The sequence below is a fragment of the Mizuhopecten yessoensis genome, unplaced genomic scaffold, assembly GCF_002113885.1.
Source record: "Mizuhopecten yessoensis strain PY_sf001 unplaced genomic scaffold, ASM211388v2 scaffold6135_1, whole genome shotgun sequence".
Taxonomy (NCBI): Eukaryota; Metazoa; Mollusca; class Bivalvia; order Pectinida; family Pectinidae; genus Mizuhopecten; species Mizuhopecten yessoensis.
Window position 1 is genome coordinate 3006681 of NW_018406397.1, and position 13390 is coordinate 3020070.

Consider the following 13390-nt stretch of genomic DNA (forward strand, 5'->3'; position numbering starts at 1 on the left):
TAATGATGCGTGATAAAAGTAGTAAACTGACTGATTTTGTGGTCTTGCGGGAAAGGTGGGATATTCGGTCTGATGTGAAATGGAACCAGATTTAATTCAAGATTCCTTACACCAAAACAGCTACGACGATTATGACTTTGGTCCTAAATTCAAGAAACTTCGAATTACTGACAATGTTCGTGAGCTTCAGACCGTTTTACGATCAAAGTAAGTGTTGTTTGTAAACATGTGCGCGAAGAAAGAAAAGAAAAAAATATCGCCACGTGCATTTGCAGATGTTTATTTTGTGCAAAATTTGTTTTATTTGAAGTTACGTTCAAACAAAAGTAATTTATCGCTGTAAAAAAATCCGTTCTTGCAAATTGTTTCAAGACAATGCGTCCGAAAATAGACCGGCACCCGCTCTGATTATTGTCCAGCCTAGCCTTCCTATGCATGTACCGTTTTGCGTTGAGCCACAAATAATGAATGCTCCCTCCCACTTTTAAATGGTACGGCATTCGACATAGATTGTGTCACTGTGTGGTATACCTCATATGAAAAATGCAGATTTAAACTCAAATAGGGGTATTCTAGGAAAAAAAATGTAATGCACATTTATTAATTTTCAGAGCAACTTCAAGAGGCGATTTCATATTTTATGCAGACAGATTGGTAAGTAGTATTCTGATGAATCGCTGCACAGCAGTGTGTCTATCTGTCAACTGATAGACAGAACAGTGGGACGTAGATGTAGAATGTGTATAAATAATATGGACATGTTCGGTGAATATTTAGTTAAAAAATAGAACAGTCAGCAGGGTTTGAATGATTGGTGAATACAGATGTATGTATAAATTATGAAAGAAATTTCTGCCGGTAACAATGTCAAAGTGGTTATTACATTATATTTACATTTGCATGGCATTGTCACTATATAGCCTCTTTGAAAGCTGTGTCGTTGATGGGACTTTAATTCCCACGCATCACGAGACACAATTCTTAGCGTATCAATACAACACTGACCGGAACTACAATATCCAATATAAATAAACATGACGGCTGCTGAAATATCGCTGGGCATCGTGAGATTTGACAATGTCATTGTAAATTAATGTGAAAAATAAAATAAAAAACACTTTTATTAAAACGAAAACAAGACCAAGGTCTGCAATATCGTACAAAATGCAAATCGATTGAAATCACCAATGCCGGCAATGGAAACAATTTTAACGCTCATGCAATTTATCAGAAATATTGTCTGTTTCACTGCACTGATCAAAAGGGGTTCGTTACAAATGTCTGAAATACACATATTCTAAAGACCTACTGACACATGTTACAGACCTACTGATATGAGCACACATAAACATACAGACATTTGTAACGAACCTGTGCTCCGTTGCAAGATCACTCACTTCAAATGCTATCAGTTTCACGCGTCTCGCATCCATGGTTCCTCAGTTTCTGACGACGTGTCAAATAACGAGGCTGTTATAAAATCGACCGACTGTTGTCAGGTTCCCATACAATAAACAAATACATTCACGCCTAGATTCTTCACAAAATGAGCAAAGAGAAAAGTTCGAATTAACTTCCAAAAATAACTCCCTCGTGGAGGGCAAGGTCGGATTTACGGTGTTCACTGTAATTGTCTGTGCGCAAATTTGTTCCAGGGAAAAATCGAAACAATTTCAAATCTAACTTTCAGCTCAGAGTTCTATTGATAAACTTAAATCACCCTATAGACATATCGTACGCAATTGTATTGATACTGAATTGTGGAATAAAATTGAAATGTTTGTTAAAATTTCTAAATACTACTTTGTTTTCCAATCAGCACCCGACAATACGCTGTTCAAACTATTGAACGAAATTGTGTGGACTGTTGATAAGGCGGGCATTTTAAATTTTAAATATAAATTATAAGTTAAAAAAGAACATAAGAGGCAGAGAAAACGTAAATATAAGTATTGAACTGTTTTTGTATGGTATTTATGATCTATTTGAATGACATGCTTTGCAAGCAAACAAATCATAATGCACGCCAAATACCATACAAAAACAGTTCAATGCTTAAATAGAGTGTCATTTAACGGCAACTGGTACATCACAATATGAGGTCTATACCCAGACAATTTTTCTGACAATTTAGTCTGTCGACTTGATCAATAGTACTGGTGACACTAGTGTAAATGACGCTATTCTCCCTATAGTATGACAGACTGTGTTGTAAATAAAAAATATTATAACACTTGTATTGCCTGTGTTTTAGGGAAACAAGATTATTTGCTTTTCCCATGATAAATCATGTTCCAGGAAAGAAACAGTGTTTCCCTACTGCAAGGACAATATTTATTTTATTATACTAAATTGAAAAATAACACAACAGTGAAGATGATAAAGCGTCCATGCCAGCATTGTCGTGTGCTTCGTTCACTTGACAAAGCCTTGCAAGGTCCCACATGATTTATACTCGAAATTGTTACATTTAAAACAGACCAACCGGTTGAACCTGATGCACGAAATGGGTGTAGGTGTGGTGCCTCAAGCTATTGTTCATTTTTTTTAGAGAGGCTCTGAATGAGGGAGGTATCAGCGGGGAAACTTGAGCTTGTTTGTCATCATTAGATATAACAGCAAAGTGTACTATATTTTGATTATTAAATATTAATAGAGTTATTTTTAGTTAGACTGACATACAGTTCTAGTTGGCTATAATTGATATTTTATATCAACAAAATTTATATAATAATTGGGGCTTGAATGGGTAACCGAGAACCCGATTGTGTTCCAGTTACGAGTACTACTGTAAATTTGCAGGTATAGTGCGCAGTACGTTTTTGGGGTCAGATTTTTTTAATTTTTTTTTATTTATATTTATTTATTATAACGCATGATTATTGAATATGATGTAAACATAACAAAATATCAAGATATCTAGATGGCATAACTTAAAACAAAACATCGTTCTGTTGCTGAAAGAACACCATGCTTTTATTTTTTAACCGGTTGTGTATTTTGCAGATTTCAATGTAAAACGAAAAATGGTGCTTGTACCAAATCCATGACATCTATAGTCTGTACTGAAGTAGCAAATTATGAATACATTTTAGAATACATTTTAGAATACATTTATGAGTTATTACAGAGAGGTAAAATCGTTTTCAAATTGATATTTTATTTTCATATCAAATCTTTCTGTCAACGTCAGTTCGTTCATATTGCCATTCTGAAACTTGTATCGACCAATACACAGTGTAAACAAAAGCATGGCTTCCTGGACCAAATACATCATTTTTTGGAAGACTTTGATCCATAAAAACATGTATCTTGCTCATAATGCTTGCAGCCTGCATACAGATAAGTTTTTGTGTTGTTTTTATATGATTAAGACAATAGTTTTGTGTTAATTCAGCCTTGTATACTCAAATTTCTTCGGCTATTAGACTAGCTATAGTAGGGCGCTAGCCAAACACCAGAGTGCCTGGTCGTCGTGCTATTAAATTTTTACACCTCTGAATGTTGGTATTGTGTCTTAAAGAGTACTGATTGACTTATCAATAAAAATTCAATCTATCATATGACTGACGACTCCAAACAAAATTATTTGAAGGGAGGTAATTCAATATGGCGGACCTGAAACTCAAGAACGATAACCCAAGAATTACTTGTTCCTGCATATAGTGCGCACCCCCTTTTTGACATGACAATATTGACCTAAAAAAGTGCGCATATTTACGGTATCCTGTTGGCAAATCTACGTACCCAAAATGTAGGTCAGTATTTATTGACTTCCTGGGCAGAAATGTTGCTCCTCCTGACTGCTGATTGACAGACCTGGAAAACACCCGTGATCATTATACTTACTTTACTATTGAGTTCATGCAAACAATAAATTTTGAATGTAAACATAATATCAACCAACATTCTGTTTAACAATGTAACTCATCATTCACAGTCAGCTTTTGTCAGTGTTCCAATCGGAAGTGATGCACAGAAATATGTGCGCATAGTGTTGACAACACATTAGAGTGAAGTGATACGACGAAAATTTCCCTGTCGGGAGCATAACGATTGTGAGAATTTTACAACTGTATTCACAAGACATACATATTGAGTTATCTTTGTTTATGCATTTAATAAAGAGCCATTTGTGGCTGTATCTCATTGCACAAGAAAACATGGTTACCCTGTTTCACTCAGATAAGCACAGGCGGTTATCCGAGTGACATTTATTCTAATCATTGCAGCCCTAATAATAATTTCAAAAAAGCGTATAAAATGATATAATATTACCAGTGATCGTGCAATCATATTTAAAATTTAAATAATGAATATTATGTAACACACACTATATATGTAAAGAATACCCCCCCCCCCCCCCCCCCCNCGCTAATTACAAGCCCTTGGATAACTCAGATATCGATTTCCTTTTTAAACAGTAATAGAATAAACATAAAGGCGTTCCAAATTCCCCACGGGAATTACATATAACCTTAAGATGTTCCGAGTATGAATCAAGCACCTTTGAGGTTCCCGAAGGGGTAAACTGTCGTAATATAAATTGCTATTGACTGATTTAGATATTTTATGTCTGACCAATGTCTACCGTTAATATTTGCGTATAGTGCACACTTTTTTGAGGGGAAAATGAAGTGTCAAGAAAGGGGTGTACACGATACTCAAGAACAATCCAATACAACTGCTAAATTTCGTTGAATAATCCCTGATTGCATTGCCAATTTAACAATTACGAAAAGTTGCAAGTTCAAGTCATATAATACTATAGAATCGGATAAATAAATTCGAGTAAAGTAGGCTCAACTTTTCAGGACGTTACATTGTGAATTGATAAATACCACGTATCGGGAAACATAACGAAGAATTGCATCAGATTTATTACTCTGTGGTTAAAATGTCGTTCTTGGGTAAAATCTTGCTGAACTCTTCAATCTTGTCCGTAGGAATGTGTTAAAACGACACGTGTAAAGTGGCGAAGTTAGCAAGTTTGTGTACCGCAAAGAGTCGAAGTTGCGTGATACTATTAGCCAGCAGGAATTTACAAAGTGACATCCATGCGAATTGAACCGATAATGATAAAAGTTTGAGTTTGAAAATTAAATATCAACGGGTTCAAAACAGCCAAATATATTCCGATCTTTTCTTTTCGAAGGAGAATTGCTGATATCACAATTGTTTATTGTTCTTCATGTCTTCCGAATTCGGCTGTTGGCGGTCCTCGTGGGAGTGACTGCCTTTAAGCGTACAGTACACATTCTGCCGATATCGATGACCGATTCAGTTGGATTTGCAGACGATCAGAAAACTACTTGGAAAAGTGTATTTCATAACAAAAAACAGTAGAAGATTTATCCGTATATAAGATTGAATCTTTTCTGAAACTTATTGTTGTGAAAACAACATCGTTATATTCCAATTACCTGTTCTGCCCATGCCAGGTGACCGTGTCAGCGCGCAGATCTCCCTGTATTCGAGGTGTCGGTCAACGTTATATTTGCGACATGCTTTCCTATTAATTCCCTGTGTTGCCATGGCTACCTGAACAGCATGTATGTATTTACACCTGGTAATTGTTTACTTTTTTGATTGACAGGTGGAAATATATCCGTTGTAGCTTGGTCAATGATTTATCGGAAAATGATCATACAGAATGATGGGGTGACTTTCATGTCATTCTGACATATTTCTAGTTTTGTCTCGAGTTCAGACATTTTGCCTATTGTTAACTTCTATACTTGTAAATAATTTATCCAGGTGTAGTATGAAACGGTCCTTAAACAGCTGCTGTTGGAAAAGTATTCAAACAAAACACTTCTGTTATTGATAGAAACTATTAGGTGATGGAAATTTGTCGAAATTGACATTTGTTTAAATGTTTTTATGAAAACCTGTTTAACTGTGGTGCATCATCTGAATTCAAATAGATATAATTATCTTCTGGTTTTTTCCCATTGCAGATCCGATTAGTTGTAGAAGAATGCCTAAATCAACTGCCCTACCGTCACTGCCAGGTCACCACGCCTACAGGTGGGTAGCAAGCTAGCTCTGAATTTAATTGAAGCCAGACTAGAAAATATTATTCAGGTATAGTAATTAATGGCAACCCCAGTACTCTCCCAAAGAAAATTTGGAAAGTATCATGACATTTTGTTTAATTTCTTTTATATATACAATAGCCATGTGATGTTTATGTTATCAGCTATGGAGAAAGGAATGTTTGAAATCCTCACAATAAGCCTTTTTCTTATCTGTATGATTATATTTATCAGGAAGGCAAAACAAAAACATGTTTGTTTCCTGTTACATGGTAGGTAATTATAGATTTTATTTTTTCTATCTCTTTTTAACAAGTTTGTATAGAAGAGTTATCTTGACTTTAACAGTCCTTCATTGAATGTTTCCGAAAAAGAAAGCACAAAAAATTGGGACTGATTGGGATCCTGAAACCAACAACTATAGTTTCTTGGCCTAATTACAAAATGATTTTCATATCCAGGACAATTTTACGAGGGACTTCGATACGAGAAAGGAAACTGTGGCGTCAGTATCATGAGAAGTGGTAAGTTATTCTGGTCCTAATATGCTAGTACCATAATCATATACTATTATTATACAAAAACTCTGCCTAAGTCAAAATTAAGTTCCTTATTTGAATTTAATTGTATGTCCTATATATATTTCATTAATTTATGATAGTGGAATATAAATGGGTAGTACACCATGAAATTCCCTGAAAGTGAATGTTAAATTAAAAGATTCGTCTGATGGAAATCTGAGTGACATGTGTGACAGTTTTGTTACTGTTTACTTTTTTGTGGAGTTCACAAAATATTGAGAGAGAGAAAAATCTGAGAATTTTAAGCAGAAGTTGGAGTCTTAATAAGATACTGCAAATAAATCAAAACCGTTGTTTGCAGTTATTTTCATTTAATATACAAGAGTAAAAACTACTGTGATTTTGCCAAGGAGTCATTTATATATTAGACATTTTAAAATTTAATTGGTCGATTAATTCTGCATTGAATGAGGTATGTATCACATTTCTGATTACTCTAATGACCTTTTGCCATCCACCATCACCTGCTAGCAATTTATATTTTCCAGGATATATGGCCAGTAGCTAGTTGGGATGGATGGTAACTGTTGTATAGTACATTTATTCTTCAGTGACTGAAAGTACGGCCCACGGGCAACTTGTAATTGATCTTTAACTTCAATAAAATAATCCTCAATACTCAAGGAGTTACACTCACTTCCCCTCTCTACACCCCTGGAATATGTTGAAGCAAAATTGAAGGCTCAGTGTCACCACCTTGTGGATGATAGAGAAGACAGTTTGATCCTTTGATGTACATCAAACGATTCTCACTGTGGTGTAATGGTAAAACTGACTGGCTTTGAAGTCAGGTGTCACTCCTCTGTTATCCTCAAAGGACAGGTATCAACCTAGCAATTGGTCAAGTATTTTAACTAAGATTAATCAAAAAGCTAGCCATGTGCCTTATAATTTTGCTATGACAATATTCCAGAAGTGCAAATCTAGAGAGCGAAAGTGAGTGTAACCTTTGAGTATCGAGGAATAAAATGGAAACAGTAACATTGTCACACAATGGCAGTAGTTTTATTTATAACAGGTTTCACAAGTGGCGTATTATTTTATGAGCTTATTTGTTCAGCTTGGTCCCTCAAATTGTCTGTGGATACCCAGATTTTTGTTGAAAATCTAAATTCTATAAAAAGGATATATCATTTGAAGTTATGCAAGGATTTAGAAGAAGACAAAATCAAATTTTTCTAACTGAGTAAACAAATATGATATGTCATGTATTCAAACTACAGTTACACATCAGTTTATTATCAGAAAGTCTAATAAGTCCAGGCTTCAGAGTCTTCCACTAGAACCAGCTGTATCATAACACCACATATATTTATTTCTTTGATAGGTGAAGCTATGGAGCAAGGACTGAGAGATTGCTGTCGATCAATACGAATTGGTAAAATTCTCATACAGAGTGACGAAGACACGCACGAAGCCAAAGTTGTCTACGCCAAACTTCCGCCGGACATTGCCTCGCGCAAAGTCCTCCTCATGTATCCGATTATGGGTAAGTTGCATTGGACTTTACATCCACTTCAGGAAAAATCCTGGAATTTGAGAACAGTGGGCCATTTTCAGCAAAAATAAAGAGAGGGCCATTCTATGTAAATTAAAAGAAAATTGTAATATGGAGGGGTCAATGGCCCCCTCCAGGATTACCCCTGCACATCCAATAAGTAATTTACGGACGTGATTAAGACATTTTCATACTCATACTTAAAAATTTTGTTGAAGGATTGCACTTTTTTAATCAATGTTTCATTGAATCTAAAAACAGGACTTTTAGATTTGACCATACTTTTTGATACTACCTTTATTATGTGTTGCTGTTATTATGATCATCTGAACCAAAGAAACTCATTGAGAAAGCAATTTGTGTGTGTTTTAGGTACGGGAAATACTGTGATAAAAGCTGTAAATATACTCAAGGACCACAAAGTGCTGGAGGAAAACATCATTCTGATGAATCTCTTCACAACACCCTCAGGTAAACAGGTTCACTTTGTACATAGACTCGAAGCTTTTGTTTTGTCTGTACTGTAGCATACACGTAATGTTAAATGAGGATATGTATCTTAAATCTAAATTATAATTGTAATGTTCCGTTACTTATAGCATATAAGTAAAAAATTATGTTAGTTACAAAACCGATAGAGAGGTGATAAACAAAAATATAAATTGAATACTACTTTTTTTCACAATTTATTTGTGAAAAACATCAGCTTGCTATGCTTAGTAATGAATTATAAGTTTATCTGCAGTGGCTTCTCGAATTTGTTCACATGTTTGGGATGAGAAAACTGTTCTCCCAAGAAACACTGAAAAACATTGCAATAATCTAGTTATTACTGCCTGTTGTCCAAAAATTGAATGGTCTTATATTTGAAAGTCTGACCAGATTAAACAAGCACTGGGTCAGATTACATTTTATTTCACATACTGGTCAGGTGTCATCAAAAGAGTCACTGTATCTTTTAAAACATAGTAAGGTAATAGAGCCAACGTCATGTGTAGGTTTGTGGGTCGATCAGTGGGGTGCTTCGCTTTGAGTACGGATACCAAAAGGTATGCAGGGCGATAACAGAATATAGGCACAAATAAAGAAAATGGATATAATCTCAAACACTCAAGCATCACCGATAAGTGGGTTTTGGAGTTCGCATCACCAATAAGTGGGTTTTAGAGTATATTTGGCCCACTAGTTTTGCCTTTGAAGTTGACGCTTCATCAGGACAATTATACAATGTTTTCGACACCTTTATTGTCCTGATGAAACCTCAACTTAAGAGGCGAAACTAGTCGGCCAAATAAACTTTAAAACCCACTTATTGGTGATGCTCGAGTATGTTGTGAACGTATCCATTTTCTTTTTAAAATATAGACTATTTACAAGTACTTCTATAAAACAGCAGGCATTAAAAAATGCTACGACTTGGCCTATTGTTGGAAATAATACTATATACTGGTATAATATAATAGATATCACAGCTTTTAGTTACTACCCTACATGTTTGCACTTACTTGCATAATGTCGTTTATGTTGTCCATAGCTGCCAAAGCAGTGCGAAACGCCTTCCCGGAGATGAACGTCTTCACATCTGAAGTCCATCCTGTGGCACCCAACCACTTCGGCCAGAAGTACTTTGGTACGGAGTAGACGTCCGCCATGGCCAGTATCCCACCCTTCATCCAGTATCCCTCAGCATTTCACTCCAATGCCTATCTACTTTCATGTGGACACAACAATTCCTTCTATTCCAGCATTTCCATTGCTTTTACCTCATATGATGAGTGCATGTGACAAACCTGGTCACGGGAAGCCAATTTAATTGTAAAATTTGTCTCGGTTTAATTTAACTTTCGTCTTGCGTTTTTTTCACAATTACATTCTACTGTTTCATGCTGGTCAAGAATCTCTGAATGTCCATTGTAGGTAGAAGTTTACATTGTTGGTGGAAGACTAGACTATTGCTTTTTGGAATGTTGACGAGATAGAAATAATATTGTAAAAAAGTTTCAGGAATTATGTCAAAAGGGGCGGGTTGTTATTTTAGCTTTAAGCTAGAAATTATGAAGAAAATGAGTTGTGATATCTACATTGACAATTGAATCTATAACTAGAGTGAAAACTGTCTTGTCAAAAATCTGCGTGAATATTAAAAAGGGAAATTGTGTTCAGAAGATATATTGCCACACTGGAATATCATTAGAACAAATGTATTCACAGCAAATACCTAAGGTGCTACAATCAGATGGACAGAAGAGAAATCGTGAAAATGAAATGACATCATATATCTTTGTGCGAATCCAGCATTTCCTTGAAGTATAAATGGAGTTGTGGCGGGAAGTTTTCTCAGCTGACACAGATACATCTTGCGGTGTGATTTTCCGTTGGACAGTATCCATTTTCTTGTCTCTATTACCTTTCAATGTTGTACCATGATTATTAGTAGCTCCATACAGTCATATTTTATGTGTCGGTAGACATGTCATTCCCGTTTGTGTATTTGCATATTCATGTTTAAGAGGAGTGCTCAAACTAAGAATTCCAGATATCATCTCAGGTTAAAACACTTCCATTCAGTTTGATGGATGGTTGCTGGACGAGGTAAAAGACCAGATTTATTTCATGTTTAGAAATTATTTGATTCTATTGAATGTTTCAAGGTCTGGAGTCCTACCGCTTTGGTATACATTTTTAGAACTTCTGTAGATTTAGTTTGATTGTCTGTACAAACAGTTTGGTCATTTTGGGATCAGATCCCTGATATGTTGGTTTTGTTCTGGCACAAAGTGAAATTAGGCTTTTCAGTATATATTCGTTTACACTGCAGCTCTTTTTTTTTTTGTCAATATATTCCTTTTTGCCCACTTACTATCTTAATGAAAGAAATTTATTGAAATATATTTTCATTTTTTCATTGAAATATCTCCACTGTAGGGATTGAAACCACAGACTTGTCAATATGAAGCAGGTGGAATATCAAATATTCTACCAATTGTCATATTTGTTACTTTATTACTTTTCAGCAACATAATTAGGAATTCTTTTAAAACTGATTATAAATGGCTGAAAAGGCTAGCAACCTGTGTAAATTGTCTTTATGAATATCAAGCAAACAACGTCAATTTACCAGGAAAGTAACTTTTTAATGTCGGTCATTACAGTAGAAAAGTGGTGGGACTCTCGGCCTTAAACAGGACAATTAGCTTAAAATACTGTAATAGTCCAGTGCTCCAGTTAATTAACCCATGTGTAATTTTCAGAATACGTCTCGTATCTAGATTGTAAAATATAGGTTTCCTTAAGCTTCTAAGGAGGAGTAAAGAGGACAGATTCCTTCTAAGGAGGAGTAAAGAGGACAGGTTTCCTTCTAAGGAGGAGTAAAGAGGACAAGTAAATTTTTGTTCACTTTCTGAAACATAAAGCTAGACACATCTTTTGCCACTGGTACATCTGTAAAGTTTTCTGAATCTCATGTTTTTGGTTTTGTTTATTAGCTTCGCTCAGAATAATATTTATTACTGTGCTTATGGAACCTTTTGTTGAATTTTTATAAGGAGACTGCAATTTAACTTCAACGTCTTTGGTTAATCAATCTGCCTCAGGAAACAGTTTGTAATTTGACTCGTGACAGAGCTAAGAAAACAATCTGATAGTTAAGGCTGACACAGAGAGTGGATTCTGGATGTCATTTGCAAAGTATTTATGTATGAATAATGCCAGTATTGAAAACTGAATTGGTACACACTTTTTCACTTACCAATGCTTAAACCAGTGTGTAAATTACACATGTATGCAGATTAACTAAAGCACTTGGCAGTTTGTTTAACATGTCTCTACATTATTTAATTGGACATGTTTTGATTTACCGATTGGTTCCATTCATGCTAGTCATGACAATAGAAAATATTTTACTTTCAAAAACTTATGTAAGTCCACAGAACAGCTCTTTGCATCTATTGAAGCTTTAAACATGTAGGTTAAGGTTTCCCATATGATCCTGAATTGGATTGTTTTATTGAGCTTATTCACTTTGTGATTTTTTTTCAAATGGGATACCAATTTATCCGTGTCTAGATTAAATTTTGTATTTATTGCCATTAGGAACTCAATTTTATTTTTGCTGGGAACATATTTTGTTAAAAATTGAAGATGTAATTGGTACGATGTTACATGTTTTCATTAGGAAACAGAAATATATTCCACATTTTCAGATGTGTGCCATTATGTACAGTCAGTTGACATGAATGTAATTATAAATGGATTATACGTGTAGTTCATGAATTTAGTCATTTTTTTTGCAATAACTTGACAATCTGATTAGAATTTTCTGTTTACATTTTATGAAGGTAAAACATCTCTTTTCGCCACAGGTTTATTGAGTAGTTAGGATATTTTTCTCGCGAGATCATGCTGATAATTAATTAATATCAACAATATAAATAGAGAAATATGCAGTTCAGTTACTTTACTGTGTTCCAAATGTCGAGTGCATGAATTGCAATTGATTTATTTTTTCAACTGTATATTAATGATCTACTAGGCTAGGATGCAAGAAAAACTGCCAGTTTATGCATCTTGCAATGAAATTGCAAGATGCATAATTATTATAACTTTTTGTATAGAATACAATGATCAATGTATATTATTATTGACAAACTCTGGTGTTTATTATGAGAAAACTTAGCAATTTGTTTTCCTCGCTCTGTTGAATTGAACACAAATTAGACTTTGGGAGACCTCATCATTCATCAGATACTATGATTAAAGTGATTTCCAATGGTTTACCAACTCTCCTACTTCCCCTGCCAAACAGTGAACTCGGGAATAACTGCCAGTGTAATTTCATCTAGAACTAAGCACACTTTCTTGTCTTGTACCTACTTGTGATATAAGTTATTAAATGTGGAAAAAAGGCGACTTCAGCAAGTCTTTGTGATGTTTTTAGCTCACCTGGCACGAAGTGCCAAGTGAGCTTATGCCGTGGTGCGGCGTCCGTCCGTCCGTCGTCAATATTTTACTTTAAACGACTTCTTCTTAATAACCGAAAGGCCTAGGGTGATGATATTTGGCCAGAAGCAAACTGGGATGAAGGGCTACCAAGTTTGTTCAAATAAATGACCTTCATCTATTTTCAAGGTCACAGGGGTCAAATATGTTAAAAACTTTAAACAACTTCTTCTGAATAACCAAAATGCCCTGGGTGATGATATTTAGTCAGTAGCATACTAGGATCAAGGGCTACCAAGTTTGTTTAAATGTATGACCTTGAATCATATTCAAGG

General features: G+C 35.0%; 1 protein-coding gene across 1 annotated transcript; it reads left to right on the forward strand.

Annotated features, from left to right (window-relative positions):
* The first annotated feature begins 30 nt into the window (after window positions 1–30).
* Window positions 31–13115, forward strand: LOC110451597 (uracil phosphoribosyltransferase homolog). Its single transcript, XM_021499716.1, has 7 exons — window positions 31–207; window positions 612–654; window positions 5961–6030; window positions 6500–6562; window positions 7947–8108; window positions 8490–8588; window positions 9652–13115. The coding sequence occupies exons 1-7, from the start codon at window positions 80–82 to the stop codon at window positions 9756–9758; spliced, it is 672 nt and encodes a 223-aa protein (XP_021355391.1). The 5' UTR covers window positions 31–79; the 3' UTR covers window positions 9759–13115.
* Window positions 13116–13390: the final 275 nt, after the last annotated feature.

Coding starts and splice junctions, on each gene's coding strand:
- LOC110451597 (XM_021499716.1), top strand. CDS start 80: ATGGAACCAGATTTAATTCAAGATTCCTTACACCAAAACAGCTACGAC. Junction 655..5,960: donor TATTTTATGCAGACAGATTG/GTAAGTAGTATT, acceptor TTCCCATTGCAG/ATCCGATTAGTTGTAGAAGA. Junction 6,031..6,499: donor CCAGGTCACCACGCCTACAG/GTGGGTAGCAAG, acceptor TTTCATATCCAG/GACAATTTTACGAGGGACTT.